The sequence below is a fragment of the Montipora capricornis genome, unplaced genomic scaffold, assembly GCF_036669925.1.
Source record: "Montipora capricornis isolate CH-2021 unplaced genomic scaffold, ASM3666992v2 scaffold_483, whole genome shotgun sequence".
Lineage (NCBI taxonomy): Eukaryota > Metazoa > Cnidaria > Anthozoa > Scleractinia > Acroporidae > Montipora > Montipora capricornis.
In genome coordinates, this window is record NW_027180220.1 from 15,001 (window position 1) to 32,637 (window position 17,637).

Consider the following 17,637-nt stretch of genomic DNA (forward strand, 5'->3'; position numbering starts at 1 on the left):
TCGATGGGATAGCAGAGTACAAGAAAAGATAGTGCACATAAACCAATAGAATCGCCCTAAAACAAATTATTAATTTGCAAAAAAATACAGTAACATATAAAGTAAGAAGTTTCCAGAGCAATCACATTTTTAGTTAAACAATAATGGTTAAATAATTAAACACTTATCACACATAAACCTTAAACAGAACTTAACTATTGATGTGCTGTCGCACTGTGACCGCTTTAGCTTTAGTTTCTGCTGTTTCTTGTATCCATAATGAGACCGTAGTATGGAAGATTGGTTGTTTCCTTGCCTCTGTAGATTTGCCTGTTTATAATTAGCTTATCAACTTTGAAATAGGCTGTTTGCTTTCTCTGTTTGGCCTTGTTCAAAATGGGATATAACGTTTTCTGTATCTCATCAATTTCCCGGGGGAAATCGTTTGTGATTGAAATGTTGGTGTTTTGCAAGTTTTTAACAAAAGACCAAACATACTCCTTGTCTTGAAAGAAGCTAAATTTGGCTATAATAGGCCTTGGTCTGGAGTTCTGCCTTGACTGGTATTTTTCTAAGGGATGCGGTGAACGCATTCGAAATGAATCTGTTCTATATCTTCCTCTGATATCTTAAGTTTATCGTGCATCACTTTGGCCAATGGCCAAACTGCGTTTTGACTTCCATCAATCAAACTTCCGAAGCCAACCCACAGATGACAAAATAAATTGATGCGTTGCTAACCCACCAATCGGCATCTTTGGTTCCCATGGTACATATGTATATTCAAACTCAACACCGATGGAAAGTGTTGGAAGCTGTACAAATCTTTTTGCTGAAGAATTTCTAAAAACATATCCATGGTATTTCAGCTGCAATTCACTTTCGAGAGGCGGAGTCTATGTTCGGAAATTTGCTTGATGGAAGGCAAAACGCAGTTTGGCACTTATGGCTTGAAGGTAAGATTCTGCAGAATTATGAAAACCGCACTAAATCTATTTATTTGATATTAGAGAGTGGTTGCTTGCTGAGGGTCTCCTCAAGTATTATAGGGTGGGTTAGCAATTTTATCAGTTCTGAACAGTTTTTTTGACCTGCCAACCGTGCCCTTTCGCAACAGAAATTATAACAACTTCATTAATTGCATTACAAATTTAAAACTGGAAAATCCTTGCCACTTCCCCCACCCTTATGGACAGTACTTGATATTCTCACTGAAATCGGCTCAGTAATAGGCATGTGAGGGAGGCAAATGCGGAGGAACTTACAGAAAATCACTTCATGTCAAATATGTAAAACTATTTCAGTCCCCTATCAGACATAAGTATAATTAGCCATCTACAGCATGTGTTTATAGTTTGCGTGACTTATGGCAAACTTGCGGACTTGTTAGCCGTGATCACAAATGTGTGCCGATATTGGATAGATTTAGACCTCTTATGTCAATTTCAAGTAGTCCTTCTGCTGGAAATCTTATCTCAGGATTTGAAAATGTCAGAATGGAACATAGGCCTAAACAAACGAAATAAATTTAAAAAATATGAGTGTGACATATATATCGCAGAAAATTGAATATTACAGTCATAATGATGTCACATCCTGTCTTTTTGGTTTCGGCTACATACCGACAGCAAATTTCCTGCCAGAGAAGCATATCTTAGAGCCTTCAGCTTTAGATGAGAAAGATGAAATGGGATGCCATTGCTTTCCTACAGGCTGTTTTTTCCTCATTACATAACATAATTTTCTATTTTTAATGTTCCTTAATTATTTTATAAAACGCTCTAAGTCAGTCATTCATCTTCTAGGTGCACCCCAGATTTCTGAGAAAACCCTCACAGTTCTTATTATCTTGAACAGTGGATACAAAGATGGACGTTTTGGAGCAGCATATGCAAGAGCTTAGTGTTGCAACAAAGGAGGGAAACAGACGATGGAGGGGTTTGGTTTGTTTCAATCTGGGTAAATACTATTATGGCGTAGCCAACTTTAATCAGGCCATTCGAAGTTACACAGAAGCATTAACCATGTTTAAAGAAATAGGTTTCAGGGCCGGGGAAGGAAAAGCTTATTCGGGTCTTGGGAACACTTATGAAAGACTGAGCAATTTTAAGCAAGCCATAGAGTACCACAATCAACATCTTAGTATTGTGAAAGAAGTTGGGGACATAGCTGGAGAAGGAGGAGCCTATGGCAATCTCGGCAACGCTTATCACAGTCTGGGGAATTTTAAGCAAGCCATAGAGTACCACAATCAATGTCTTAGTATTGTAAAAGAAGTTGGGGACATAGCTGGAGAAGGAACAGCCTATTGCAATCTCGGCAATGCTTATCACCGTCTGGGGAATTTTAAGCAAGCCATAGAGTACCACAATCAACATCTTAGTATTGCGAAAGAAGTTGGGGACATAGCTGGAGAAGGAACAGCCTATGGCAATCTCGGCAACGCTTATGACAGTCTGGGGAATTTTAAGCAAGCCATAGAGTACCACAATCAACATCTTAGTATTGTGAAAGAAGTTGGGGACATAGCTGGAGAAGGAAGAGCCTATGGCAATCTCGGCAACGCTTATTACAGTCTGGGGAATTTTAAGCAAGCCATAGAGTACCACAATCAATATCTTAGTATTGTAAAAGAAGTTGGGGACATAGCTGGAGAAGGAAAAGCCTATTCCAATCTCGGCAACGCTTATTACAGTCTGGGGAATTTTAAGGAAGCCATAGAGTACCACAATCAAGACCTTACTATTGCAAAAGAAGTTGGGGACATAGCTGGAGAAGGAAGAGCCTATGGCAATCTCGGCAATGCTTATTACAGTCTGGGGAATTTTAAGCAAGCCATAGAGTACCACAATCAACATCTTAGTACTACGAAAGAAGTTGGGGACATAGCTGGAGAAGGAAGAGCCTATGGCAATCTCGGCAACGCTTATTACAGTCTGGGGAATTTAAAGCAAGCCATAGAGTACCACAAGCAACATCTTAGTATTGCAAAAGAAGTTGGGGACATGGCTGGAGAAGGAGTAGCTTATTGCAATCTCGGCAACGCTTATCACAGTCTGGGGAATTTTAAGCAAGCCATCGAGTACTACAATCAACATCTTAGTATCGCGAAAGAAGTTGGGGATAAAGCTGGAGAAGGAACAACCTATGGCAATCTCGGCAACGCTTATCAAAGTCTGGGGAATTTTAAGCAAGCCATCGAGTACCACAATCAACATCTTAGTATCGCGAAAGAAGTTGGGGACATAGCTGGAGGAGGAAGAGCCTATGGCAATCTCGGCAACGCTTTTCACAGTCTGGGGAATTTTAAGCAAGCCGTAGAGTACCACAATCAAGACCTTAGTATTGCGAAAAAAGTTGGGGACATAGCTGGAAAAGAAAGAGCCTATTGCAATCTCGGCAACGCTTTTCACAGTCTGGGGAATTTTAAGCAAGCCATAGAGTACTACAATCAACATCTTAGTATTGCGAAAGAAATTGGGGACATAGCTGGAGAAGGAAGAGCCTATGGCAATCTCGGCAACGTTTATCACAGTCTGGGGAATTTTAAGCAAGCTGTAGAGTACCACAATCAACATCTTAGTATTGTAAAAGAAGTTGGGGACATAGCTGGAGAAGGAGGAGCCTATGGCAATCTCGGCAACGCTTATTACAGTCTGGGGAATTTTAAGCAAGCCATAGAGTACTACAATCAACATCTTAATATTGCGAAAGAAGTTGGGGACATAGCTGGAGAAGGAAGAGCCTATGGCAATCTGGGCAGCACTTATCACAGTTTGGGGAATTTTAAGCAAGCCATAGAGTACCACAATCAAGATCGTAGAATTGCGAAAAAAGTTGGGGACATAGCTGAAGAAGGAAGAGCCTATGGCAATCTCGGCAATGCTTATTACAGTCTGGGGAATTTTAAGCAAGCCATAGAGTACCTCAATCAACATCTTAGTATTGCAAAAGAAGTTGGGGACCCCATAGGGCAGGCATTGTCATGTTATCACCTCGGTCGTGTTCATGAAATTTCAGATTCCTTCAGCAAAGCTCTTAATTACTATCGTCAAAGCATAAATTATTATGATGAAACAAGGCGTCTTCTTCAGTCAGAAGATGCATGGAAAATAAGCTTTCGTGACACAAAGCAGTTTGCATACAACGCTCTGTGGACAGCACTCTTGAAGAGTGGTCAGGTAGATGAGGCTTTGTATGCTGCTGAGCAAGGACGAGCCCAGGCTTTGGGAGACATTTTAAAGATGCAATATGGTGTTGATGAGAAACCTTCTTCGGCACTTACGAGGAAGTTAAGTTTTGAAATGAACGATTTAGTTGCACAAACTGTTTTCACAGCACTTGATGGGAACACGATCAGCTTCTGGTTGCTAAGAAAAGATATTGGGATAAATTCTAGACAAAAGGAAATCGAAAATGGAAGTGCCAAATCACTGATGGAAAGTACTTTTAAAGAGATCGGTGTGGGAACTGTTGTACAATGTGAGAATCGTTCCCTTGACAGACAACGCAACGACTTCTCGTGCAGTAGCGAAGCTGTTGAGGAAACCGTTAATGTTCACTCCTTGAGCGTCTCTGTGAACTGTTTACAGCCCTTGTATGATGTCTTAGTCAGCCCTATCGCAGACTTGCTCCAGGAAGATGAGTTAGTCTTTGTTCCTGATGGACCATTTTGCTTGGCTCCTTTTTCTGCATTGAGTGACTCTGTTAGGATCCGTGCAATTCCCTCGCTGACCGCTTTAAAAGTGATAGCTAGTGCTCCTGATGACTTCCAAAGTAAGAATGAAGCGCTGCTTGTGGGCGATCCGTGCTTGAAGGAAGTCACTTGGGGTACCGGTAAGCCCATGTTTAAACAGTTGCCATGCGCGAAAAAAGAGGTGGAGGTGATTGGAAAACTTCTGCACACTGCGCCTCTTACAGGTCAAAATGCGACCAAAGCTGAGGTGCTGAAAAGAATGAAGTCAGTTGGGTTAATCCACATTGCTGCACATGGAGATGACCAATTTGGAGAAATTGCTTTGGCCCCGAATCCCAAACGCACGTCACAGATCCCCAAAGAGGAAGATTACATGTTAACGTTGAGCGATGTTCATGCGGTTCATCTTCAGGCAAGACTTGTTGTGCTGAGTTGTTGTCATAGTGGCCAGGGAGAGGTGAAATCTGAGGGTATTGTGGGAATAGCCAGGGCTTTCCTGTGTGCTGGTGCCCGATCTGTTCTGGTGTCACTCTGGGCAATCAACGACAAGGCGACCATGATGTTCATGAAAAGTTTCTACGAACACTTAGCAGATAGAAAAAGTGCAAGTAGAGCTCTTCACCATGCTATGAAATCTCTTCGGAAGACTTATTCTGCCATAGAAAACTGGGCGCCATTTGTGCTAATTGGCGATGATGTCACCTTTGATTTTGGGCAACACAAAGACGAAAAGAATGGTAAGTGCTATTTGAATATAACTTTAATGACTGAATTGCTGTACTTTGTAAATGTTTTTAATCAGCAAGTTGTCGAAAGGAGCTGGTACGTTCTTCAAATAGAAATGGTTTTAAAATCGGTTGCCAGTGTAGTTATTTTTATTTGAACTGCTTTGGCTAATACCTGATCGCTGAATGCCAGTTACGTACGAGAAGTGAAGTGAAGTTAGCTACTGAGGTCTTACAGTCTACACGTGGTAGTGACACTGAATAGGAATTGTTGCTGTTAACCAAGCACAAATGGTTTTATGAATTAAGATAATTGAGATATTATTTACTTCCCAATCAGAACGAAATTCCGCATTGCTATTTAACCCACTATTTGTTTCTTTCTTTATTGTTTCTTTTTTCAGAAACGTGAGAAAACACTTGGACATTGATGCGTCGATGTGTCATTTTTCTTTCTTCCTTTCTTCGCTTGTATGAGCAATACTGTCCAGGTCCTTGCATTTGTGCCTTGTTTTGTAGGGGTCTGTACCAGGATTAGTTAATCACTTGATAGAAATAAGGGATTGACAAAACGGTTTGCTTCCATAACTGAGGATCTAGCCGTCGTGTTATTTTTTTAAATCTGACTTCAAAATAACTCCAAGTTTTTGCTGTATATTTCTCAGGTGTTCATTTTACGTGAAGCTGGTGACAAGTAAACCTCTTTAATTTGGTATACCAACGTTCATTTAAAATCAAGTGACAGTCTCGGGGAATGTGTATTTTCTCTGAGGTTGGCCAAAGCTAAATAATCAAATGAATCGATTTGGGAGGCAAATGTCTATAAGCGAGACAACGAGCATCCCTGCCGCTTTCATATGCGACTGCAAACGTTTTCCTTAGGCAAACGTCTAGATTTCTTTTCGTGATTTAAGATAATGCTTAGGCCTAAGGTTAGCATTTTTGTAAACGTTTTGGTTGTTTCAGCTATGGTGCCCCCTACCCCTCACGCCCTACATCCCAGCCCCAGAATAGTCATGTCGAAGGTGAGTGCTCTCACCACTGTAACAGCTTGTGTTGTACAACATAATGGTATTGATAAAGGAAACAAGACACTTATTCAACCTGTAAGGAAGTTTATTATATTATAATCCTACACTTAATTACCGGACTGTATAGAATTTCAGTCAGTCATCTCCACTCACTGGTTAGTCTCTTTTACAATTAAGCTTCCAGTCTAAATGTTAGAATTCAAAAGGTTGCCTCCACCTTGGTGGGTAATGAAACCTAATATCAAATGAAATCAACTTCAAAGCTGTAAACCTTGAATACCACATTAGAAGAATTAAAGGTTGTAAATTATTTTAAACTATTGAAATGCTTATTGTATTATGCAGTATATTTGCGCGCAGAGCACCATTGTTAAGAAAATATGGTAACCTGTCGATGCGAGAAATCTTGGTTTTATAGCCATGACGTCATCGACCGTCCGTACGTACCTACGTCCGTCCACCCCTCCATGTATCCCAATGTGACCAGTATCATGCTAGTTCACAGCATACATCTTCGAAGAGCTAGCTACTTGCCAGAGGATGGTCAAGGAGGATCAAGTTGACGGTTTCAAACTGCACTAAATAACTGCCAGAATTCTTCTTGTATACATAGTTTAGTCCATGATACATTTGCCCCTCCTTGACCATCCTCTGGCAAGTAGTTAGCTCTTGTTTGTCTTGGCAGAATGCTTCAATTGGGACACTAATGTGTGGAATTTCTTGCTTGAATGGAGGAAAAAAAACACTATTATCAAGACAGATATTTTGAAGATTTTGTTGCTGCCATTCGCTTTGTGGTAAATTTAAAAAACTAAACTAGTGAGGAGCACTCTGTGAACTGTATCGCTAAAACTTGTTTTTTCTCCGACGCGTTTCGCCTAACTAACGTAGACTTCTTCAGAGAGTTTTACAATAATACATTAAACGCCTGTATTTAAACTTGACATGACTTAAATACAGGGGTTTAATGTATTATTGTAAAACTCCCTGTAGAAGTCTACGTTAGCTGGACGAAACGTGTCAGAGAATAAAAAAGATCATGAGCAACAATGCCACATAACAATGATATCGGTGGTTGAAAGAGCATAAATGATCATGCTGCTGCATTGTGGCGGTACTCTGCCCAACGACGACGTGGAATCACTGAATTTGAGGTTATGATGACAACATGAGCATGTAGCAGAGCGAATTCTTCACTTTCTATTTTCACTCTCCTCGCCAAAACTGTAGGACGTGAACGAGATGAAATAATCGCGAAAGACTTATGGTAGAGCAAAGTTATAGTTTGAGGTGATGCTTTGGTCGACGTCGTGGTCATAGATCTTAAGGTTTCTAGTTTGAAAAACGGCAACGATGACGCCACAAAACAATCTCATTGGCTAAAAGAGGGTCAATAATCGTGCTGCACGTGCGGCACGCATATTAGCACACATTTTTGAGGAAAGGAAAGGAAAGGAAAGAAGCTCTATTGAAGTGTCTAGTCGTTCTAGCGCTGGAGCACTAAAGGCGGTTACACACGAGCTAGTTTTCATTGACAAGTTCTGACTTGGCAAATTTTATTTTCTGGTTTGTAAAGAAGAACATTTTTTCCTTGACAAGTTAGCATGCTAGCTTTTGAACAAGTGCACTTGGAGCAAGGGTGGCACAATTGGTTAGTGCACGGCCTTGGTGCAAGAGGTCCCGAGTTCGATCCCCAGATCTCACATCCTTGTTTCGACTTCTTGCCTTTCAGTGTAGCCCAAGTAGCTTTAAATACCCGTAAAACAGAGCACTGATGGATAGAGAGGGGTAAAATGAGTGCACCGTCGGCTTCCTGGGAAAGAACTTCCGAGGTTAAATAAGGTGTACCTTTACGTTTACCCTTTACTTGTCAAGGAAAAATTGACACATTGCAGAACTTGCTCGTCTGTACGGGTCGACAAGGAAAACTTGTCAAGAAAATTGAGAAATTGCGGGCGCACAGCGGTCTTGCTCTTGCGATGACTCACTGTAATGGGGCCCCGTGGTTAGTTTTTTTGTCGTCCGCTGTGTAATTGTTTTGCTGGCTACATTGAAAACTTGTCAAAGAAAACTTGTTAATTCGTTCACACCGGCAAATAAGACTTGTCAAGGCAAAACTCGTTCAAAGAAAATGTGTCGTTCTTACACATGAGCATATGAACAACGCAAATCAAATGTTACGTTGGTTTTGGAGTAGTCTCCTTCGCAGCCACTCCCCTGAAAAGAACAGCTGCTCACGTTTCATTTTCTGGAACTGTATCGACGACTCGACCAATAGTACCTCTCGTTTTATCAATGCGCTCAATCAACACAAAAGTGCTGGTCTGTTGTTTGTATTTTTCAAAGCGACCGCGTTGAGCATGAGCGCAAGAATAAGTAGAGGACTGAAAGAATGAAAGGATGTAAATATAATCACATTATTCAATATTTTTATTGACGTCAAAATCAAGTCTTCCCATAAGCACAATTTTATTAATTTCACGTTGTCTAAAACTGCCACTATGCATGAAAACAAAGCTGAAACCAAAGCAAACAAATGTATAGTCAAAATCTGACCGCGTCTGTAAAAAACCTATAATACTAGACATATTTAGTTGGAACACTTAGCGAATGGTCCAGAATCATCGTGTTTCAAGATCGTAGCCTATACCATATCCCACCCCCTAATTCAATGTTGTGTGAGAATTTTTCGGGCGACTGCTAGTAGTTGTGAAAATCAACATTGGAGGAAGGGGGAAACGGGGATGAGTGTTCCAAAAAATGTGACGAGTATTGTACGTAAAGCAAGGAGGTTTTGGAGGAGAGTACCCGGAGAAAAACCTCTCGGTGCAGAGTAGAGAACCAACAAACTCAACCCACATATGACGCCGAGTCTGGGAATCGAACCCAGGTCACATTGGTCACAAAGGAACTGTGCATAACAATGACTTCAAATATTAGGGAGCTTACACAAGACGACGTCGACGGCTAGGAGAAAGTTGTCAAAAATACTGTTTCCCGTTATTGTACTAACTACTCCAAGTCGTTCAGCATGGAAAGTGTACATAATCATTCCGGGATTAAAACTGTTCGAACGGTGGGGATGTTTGGAAAGAAAATTTGAAAATTTATCGTCAGGTGATCACGTCCTCCACACAACCTCATATTTGGTCATTTCGCCTCGTTCTCAGGACGAGAACGGGAAAGAGATGTATTAAAATATGAAACGAACGTGCAGGGTGTGCAGAGCTATTGTTTTTGCTCATTAAACCTATTATTTTGTGGCGTTCTCGTTGCCGTCGTCGTCATTGTACGAAGTGAACAAGATGCAACAATCGCGAAAGCCTAACGATAGTGCAAACTTATATTTTAAAGAGACCTTGTCGACGTCGCCGTCGTAGAACTTAAAGTGCCTAACTTCTAATCGCCAACACTAAAGATTTCGAAGAAACTTGAATTGACCGAAACCAATCGTAAGAATAGCGCACCGAGTGCAAAACGAATTCATGTAGTTGGCCTTTAAGAGCAGGAGAATTGCCTGTGAGCAGGTTTTAACTGGCTTTGCGTTTTGGTGTGAGGTAGAGCAGTTTTCAAATGACTGTCGAAAGTAATTACGTGATTGCAATTGCTACGCTTAGTGATTAATAATGGTAATAGGACTGAGTGGAGTCCAATTTGGTCTGTAATCATACCAGTGCAGATTAACAAAATCGGACGACCGCGTAGCGGAAGTCCAATTTGTTTAATCACGGGTATGATTAACGACCAAATTGGACGACACGAAGTCCTGTTCCCAATTAATTATAACCATTACAATTTCCGAGAAAACAAAATTAATGCATTCCTTTTTCACTGTCTAATGTTACAAATTTGTCCATTTTGGAAAATCCCCAGTTTGGTAGGTTAAGTGGTTGTTGCTATGGCTATCGTGATAGATTCTGTGATTGGTTGATTAAGCTGAGTGCATTTAATATGATTGGCTGATGTAACTGTCCGATTTCAGGTATCTCACTACAGCCAACTATCCGATTTTACTGCCTGAACTCAACCATAGTTAGTCGAGGGATTAGTTATGAAACCTTAAAACTTTCAAAAGCGAGAACAATGCTGTTGCAATCGATGTTAAATTGACCGTGACCCTGCACAATCTTTTATTTTCACTTTCCACGGGTTTGATTAGTTGCGCATAATTTAATCGAAGGATTTGATTGGTTATCTTCTCGAAAAAAAGGTAGGTCAAGGCCAAAAATACGGACAAAAATATGAAACAAAGGAGATTTTTTTAACCTACACAATAATCAGTGAAAAATAAAGCAATTATTGCGCCAATCAAATTTGAGAAAATTGTAATGGTTATGATTATTTTAAAAATCGCGTGCCAGTTTATCAACCAATTCAATGAAAATGGAAACCTAAACCAATCGCGACTCTCACGCGTGGCAGTTGCTTAAATCGCCCACGTAAGTGCGAGGATCACTTCTCTGTTTTGTGGTCCATGACCTGCATTTCAAATGAACATTCGTTTCATTTTAAATCAGCCCAACAAATTGACCTGGGAGAGAATTGCACCGCATCGCAAAGGTCATGGATTGGAATCCGGTTGGAGCCACCTGAATTTTCCGGGTGATGTCAAGAGAAAATTGCACAATTTTAAGAGAATTGCATGATTCAACGCGTATCACGCATTGCCCCATCCAGGGCTCGCATTTGGTTGGCTATCAATTCAACAATTTCACTTTTATTGCACTATTTCAACTTTCTGCACTATTTCACTTTTCTGCACTCTGTTTGGGGTTAATTGGGGTGCTCTCAGTCAATCAACGCGCTGAAACGTTTTCCTGAATATTATTATGGAGGAAAAAACGTCAAAAACTTCCGTTCTTTTTTTCAAAATCGCCTTGAGATGTTAAACTTGTCGAAAACGATCGATTCAGCCTCAAATGGAAACGTTTTGCGGCAAAACTGCCATTTTGCAGCGTTTTGAGCAGTTTTGGAGCACAGGGGGCCCAAATTCACGTCTCAAGTGCCACCGCTGTCTTTCAAAGGAATATATAGGAATAAAATTCAAAGTGGCTATTCGTACGGGACCTATACACGGACCTATATTTGTTATTCATACGAGAGTCTTCTTAGAATTACACTCGGAAAGTCTTACCTCGTCTTTAATTCTTTAATGTACAGTTCAGCTATCAAACAACGACATTGATGTCTGTTTAATTTCACAAAATATCTCCTTCGTTCGATGTCACCGGCCTGCCTTGTGTTTCTGGCATTTACGTCCGGCTAAGCACCCATCATCATGCTCCATGTGTACATACGTTTTGAGACTTGTCTTGAAAAAAACCATGTTGGAGGATAAGAAACTCGTTTATTAATAATGACTTTTAACCAGGAGTCGAACCGCTACTTAGTCGATCAAAATCACTGAACTGCTACGATAACTTCTTTGAGAACATAGAAATATACCAACAAAAAGTTAGAGTGACATTTATTCTGAGAAGAAAAGTAATTGGATATCCGTATCTGTTTCTGTTGTCAACTTGACAGAAAACTTTGATGTAATCATACATGTTCCTTAACTAATGGGCAACGTGGCAACGTGGCTGACTAAGTTTTTAAAGCGACCGTTACATTCTGGAAAGAAAGGAAAGGAAAAGGAAGCAGAGGTGGTGGCTATGGTCTTGAGGTGCCATGTGAATATTGTTTTCAAGGGGACAACCATCTCATGCAATAGGCCGCTTTCGATATGTATTAACATTCAGCTTGAAAAAGAGGTTTAGAGGACAAAGACAAAAGAATGTGGATGATATGCTAATATCGTTCACATTCATTGCACGTTTTGTCCTCTCGGCCTCACTATCAAGCTGAATATTGAGATTTCGAAAATGGCCCATTGGCTCAACCAAAAATTATTGAAAGAAGAATTCAATCTCCAGTGGAAACATTCGTTTCTGGCGTTTTAAAGGAAATCAATATTGTACCTCGTGTGTTTACATTATTTGAAACTGTATAAACGAGTAGTTGACACCGTGTGCAGGGCCGTAGCCAGAAAAAAGTTATGACTGAGGCAATGTCCATCGTTAAATATTCTTGGTAGGTATTTTAGGTGTTTATGACGAGTACATTTTGAAGACAACACTGGAATTACGCTTTATTTTAACGAATCACGAAAAAATGACCGAGGCAAGTGCCTCGGTTTGCCTCATACTGGGGGCGGCCCTGGTGTGACCTTTAATTCAGGTCAAGAAAACAGAAAAAAAGTCCTGTTGGGACTTCGAAATGGTGACCGGGACCGCTTAATAGAGGTGACCGCTTACAAATGTACTTTGAAAACTTAACTGATTAGAGTGTAATGAGAACCCGAAAGTCGTGTTTTCAATTCCCACCCTGGTCAGAGTTTTTCTCTGTCCTTGTGTGGGCCCATTTCCATTAGTAGGGCTAACGCTCACATGGTTCAAATGGGGTACAAAACTAGCACTCCTCATTACACTTTAATCAGTCAAGTCTGTTGAGGTACATGATAAAGTGCTACACGGGCAGCGTTTGTAAAAACGTAACCCCTCCTTGTACTTTGAAAACTGACTACTTTATAGAGGGTGACTGCTTAATAAGGTACTGCTTAATGGGGCAGGTACAAAAAACAGGTCACAGGTCCTAAAGTCACAGGTCATAGTTTTACCAATACAGAAACAACCCTAACCATTGCTAACATGCTAACATTAGGCCAAAGGTTAACCTTAATAAATGTTTAGGATACTTTCTGTATCGGTAAAACAATAACCTCTGACCTGGACCTGTATGTTGTTACAGATATTTATGTCCAGAAATGCACATAATTAGGTCTACATGGAAGGAGGCATGATAATCATTTTTAGATGGGCTATTAACGCATTCACTACTCATGCCCCTCAGGATGCCCCCGGTTGACAATTAAAATCATCTGGCGTTAGACAGGGTGAAATCTGTCAAGTCTCACTCCCGAGAGTTAATAGGGAGCTTAAGCAACGACAACGGCGACGGCAACGACAACGGCATCTCAAAGTATAAATTCGCGTTATTGTAATCGCTTCGTTACTATTTCAACTTTTTTAACATGACGGGGGTGTAGTAGTTCCTCAAAAATGACGCTGGTAGGAACGGCGCTCAATTTAGGGCTGAAAATGAAATTTTATCCTCAAGTAATGACGTTGTCCATAAAACCTCAAATTTGGCTATTTCACGTTGTAGTTTTGCTGACGACGGCAAAGAAATGGAGAAAAGTGAAAAACGCACGTGCAGGGCGTGCAAAGCTATTGTTTTTGCCTACTAAATATGCAAATTTGTGACGTTCTCGTTGCCGTCGCCGTTGTCGTTGCTTAAGCTCCCTAATCAGTTAAGGGAGGGGACGTAGTTTTTGACTGGTTAACCCATTCGCTCTTCAGGCGCCCCAGGACACCCCCAGTTGAGGAGTAAAGTAAAATCTTTTAGGTCTCACTCTCAGTAGTCAAAAAGCTTTAGCAAAGACAACGTCGACGGCAACGAGAACGTCACAAATTTACATACTTAGTGGGGAAAAACAATGGCTTTGCACGCCCTGCACGTGCGTTTTTCACTTTTGTTCATCTCTTTGCCGTCGTCAGCAAACCAACAACGTGAAGTAGCTAAATTTGACGTTTTATCTAGAACGTCAGCACTTGAGGATAAATTTTAATTTTCTCCACTAAATGAAGCACCGCTCATAACAATTTCATTCCTGAGGAACTGCTACACCTTTGTCATATTAAAAAACTTGGAATAGTCGTGAAGTGATTACAATAATAAGAATTCATGTTTTGAGATGACGTTCTCGTTGCCGCTCTCGTCGTTGTTGCTAAAGCACCCTAATGGGTTAATGGAGGGGACGTAGTTTTTGACTGGTTAACCCATTCACTTGTCAGGCGCCCCAGGATGCCCCTAGTTCACCAGTATTCGTCTTGCATTAGACAGAGTAAAATCTGTAACGTCTCACTCCTAGGAGTCAAGCAAAGTGTTAATGTACAGTGTATTGGAGTTTAGTTCTAGCACATACACCATGTGCAAGTTTAAAGAAGTTTTTATTTAACAGCTGTAAGTGTTATATGATTAAATAACTACAAATTCTTGTAGTTACTTACTTTTGTACGTCAGCCTCTAAATCTTTTAGCCTCACAAATGCTGATTTTGTGTTCTATGTAGATGTTTGAAACCGATGGATTCATTACGATATTTTGGCAAACCCTTGGAGAATCGCAGGAAGGAGGTCTGTTATTCGGATATGCATTTTTCATTTGTGTAAACAAGCAATAAGCGTCGCAGTTTTCATGATTAGCAGTCAGATAGTTTTTGCTTAAACAATTTTAAGAGAAAAGTGATCCAAGCACTTATCAGGACAATCCAGGTGTCTATCATGGACACCTGAATGATAGACACCTGAAAAATTCAGGCGAACTCAACAGGAGTCGAACCCATGACCGCAAAGCCGCAAAGCCACAAATGTACATTTATTTCAGTTTTTGTTTATTTGCTCAAAAGTGAGGCTTACTTAAGAAATCAATAATTATTTTTTGAGTGTATTGACATTTTTCCAGAGGTAACAGTGCTGTAGGAGACAAGTACATTTGTGTTGGTAAGCAGATTAAACTCACTGTTTTGCTGGCTGCAAAGCAAGCCTAAAATCCATGTTTTCCGTGACAGTTGATGACACCTTCCAAGAGAAACAACAGAGTTGGCCTTACACATATTTTGTTGTGCTGATAACCAAATATGTCATGAAATGCACATAATTGGATGCACATTGATTTTTTTAAGTGTCAATGTCATGATTGCAGTGTCCCGTTGCTCTTCTCTCCAGCTGCTATTGTGTCTTGGAAGACAGTCAATGTGCAAGACCAAGTGAAAGAATTTCTGGGTTTTGAGTGTCACCAGACCATTTCCAAATGGCTTGGCTATTGCCAGGTCATCATCTGGCCCCCAAACAACCCTCCACAGAAACACCATTTTCATTGTGTTTTACAAGATTTTCGTTTCCTCATTAGCCCAATACGCACAAGGAAGCAATCTATGAGCTTGAGGCACAGGGTCCAAGTATGGTGTCTGCATTTGAAGAAGGGAATATAACCCTTTGGAAATCAGGAGGACATTTCACAGAGACCATAAAAATAAATGGCAAAGGGTCAGTATGGTTAGCTCAGTGTGTGGCACATTGTCGTCAAGAGACACTAAGCGAATGAAGTTTTTTAATACCCAAAATTTTAACACTAATAGTAACATCTCAACTGGTCGCTATTCATCCACTATATCAAGGTCAAATTATAATATTTGAATAGGCTTTATTTCAGTTGTGTGTAAGGCAAATTAAATGGCCTGGCTAATGGTAACTTAACCTCGTTGATAGAGTTACTTGCCTCGTTAGTTTTGGTACAAGCATAATGTCAATTACAAAGGGTTTCAAGTGCAAAAAATTTTAGAGGAAGTTACTTTGATTTAATAATGTGCAAATTTACGCCTGACACCTTTATGATTGACAAAGTTTTTTAGCGTATTTGGTGACAGTTTTGGTCTCTAGTTTTAAAGATTTAACTACTTCTTAATTAGTATTTTAGCATTTTGTATTCTAGTATTTTAGTATTGTAATAGTTTAGTACCTTAATATTTTAGTATTTGAGTAATTTATTAATTTAGTATTTTAATTATTCGTATTTAGTTTAACAGGGCCATAAGGGAGAGCACAGTTATTTCTACTGTAATTATGCACCATATAAATAAAGTGTTCTAAAGTGTTCTAAAAACTATGGACCAAGGTTTTTATCAAAACAAGGCCATTTTAATAGAGTTCATATTAGGCATGCACAAGGAAGGAAAGAAGATTACAATGCTTCTCTCTTCTTAAAAATGGCCCTAAGAAATTTTTGGTCACTTGCCTCAGATTTCCTTCAGAATTAATCAGCCGTTATTGGAACCAGATGTATGGCGTAAGAAAAATGCAGCACACTCAGTCTGTCTCTAAGCAGGCCAACCAGTGGATACCCACAAGGAAATAAAACAACTAACAGGAAATTCAACCAATTCTTTTACGCACGTTCAGGAATCCAACCCCTGCGATATTGATGAGAGGCCAGACTGTGCTCTGACAGTCACAGATTCCATGCAGGCCCTTCTCCTTCAATTAACCCTCATTGACTCAAACGTTTTTTTGCTTTAGGTCCCCTTGTTTATCTGTGTGCCTGTACAAGGGTTTGATCATTGGGTTAGATCATTGGTGCTTCGAAAGGTTCCCTGCTCGTTGAGGCCTGTGCGCATGCTCACTGGATCAATGCTTTGGATTTATGTGTGGACACTGGACTGGTGAGATGTTTTGTTTTTTTTCAAATTAAGGCTTACCAGAGTATTGTTTAACATAGAGAGATATAAAAAACGGTATACTGAAAAAAGTTAGGAAATTATTTTTTCTGCCTTCAAGGACAACAATAACAACTTTATAATGCAATAACTTTATTTACAATTATATAATTATATTATTTGTCCCCCCAAGTGTACCCAATTCAAACCCTTTTTTGTTTCAGTTATTTCCATATCATTTAAATATGAATGCTATATTTTCATGCAAGTAAAATACACAATACACAAAGAATCTTTAAATCTCGGGAGATTTGTATCAGGTACAACATTGAGTTAGTCCATTAGGTCTAACAAGAGTGCGAGCTGTCATTGTCAAGGTATGTAAAACAGAGGGGAGGGGAGGTTGGAGGCCATTACGAGGACTAATTTGTAAATTTTATTATTGTTTTAAGTTAGTTGGTAAGGGAATATTTATATTTGACAGGGAAAAGTCAGGAAATCAATTCCTGTGCCTGTGGTAACCATGTTCATAGCAGAGATTTGTAATACAAAAAAGTTGCAAATTATGAATAATTTCACCTTTTACTGAGTCACAGGTGGCAACATGTATCTGTTTAAGCTTTTTTTATCAACATCAGAAGATACGTTGGTGAGAGTTTGGAAGATTTCTGCAGATGGCAGTCCAACAGTAAGTATATAACATAATAAAAAATAACATATAATGAAAATAGTGGCAGGCCCTGGGGTGGACCTATAAATAACAGCAGGGTTGTTAATGATTCTTGATAATTCTTAATAAGTTATTTGTAAATGGCCACTCATTGATTTTATCAAATAAGCAAATGATGGGGAAAAGTATTTGTGACAGTTGTGATTGCAGCTGAAATATTTT

The 17,637-nt window shown here is 39.8% G+C and overlaps 1 protein-coding gene across 1 annotated transcript; it reads left to right on the forward strand.

Moving 5' to 3' along the window:
• Window positions 1-1,354: 1,354 nt before the first annotated feature.
• Window positions 1,355-6,751, forward strand: LOC138036400 (tetratricopeptide repeat protein 28-like). The gene is made up of 2 exons (XM_068882708.1): window positions 1,355-5,412; window positions 5,805-6,751. Exons 1-2 carry the CDS (start codon window positions 1,848-1,850, stop codon window positions 5,810-5,812), a joined length of 3,573 nt encoding a protein of 1,190 aa, XP_068738809.1. The 5' UTR covers window positions 1,355-1,847; the 3' UTR covers window positions 5,813-6,751.
• The last annotated feature ends 10,886 nt before the right edge of the window (window positions 6,752-17,637 follow it).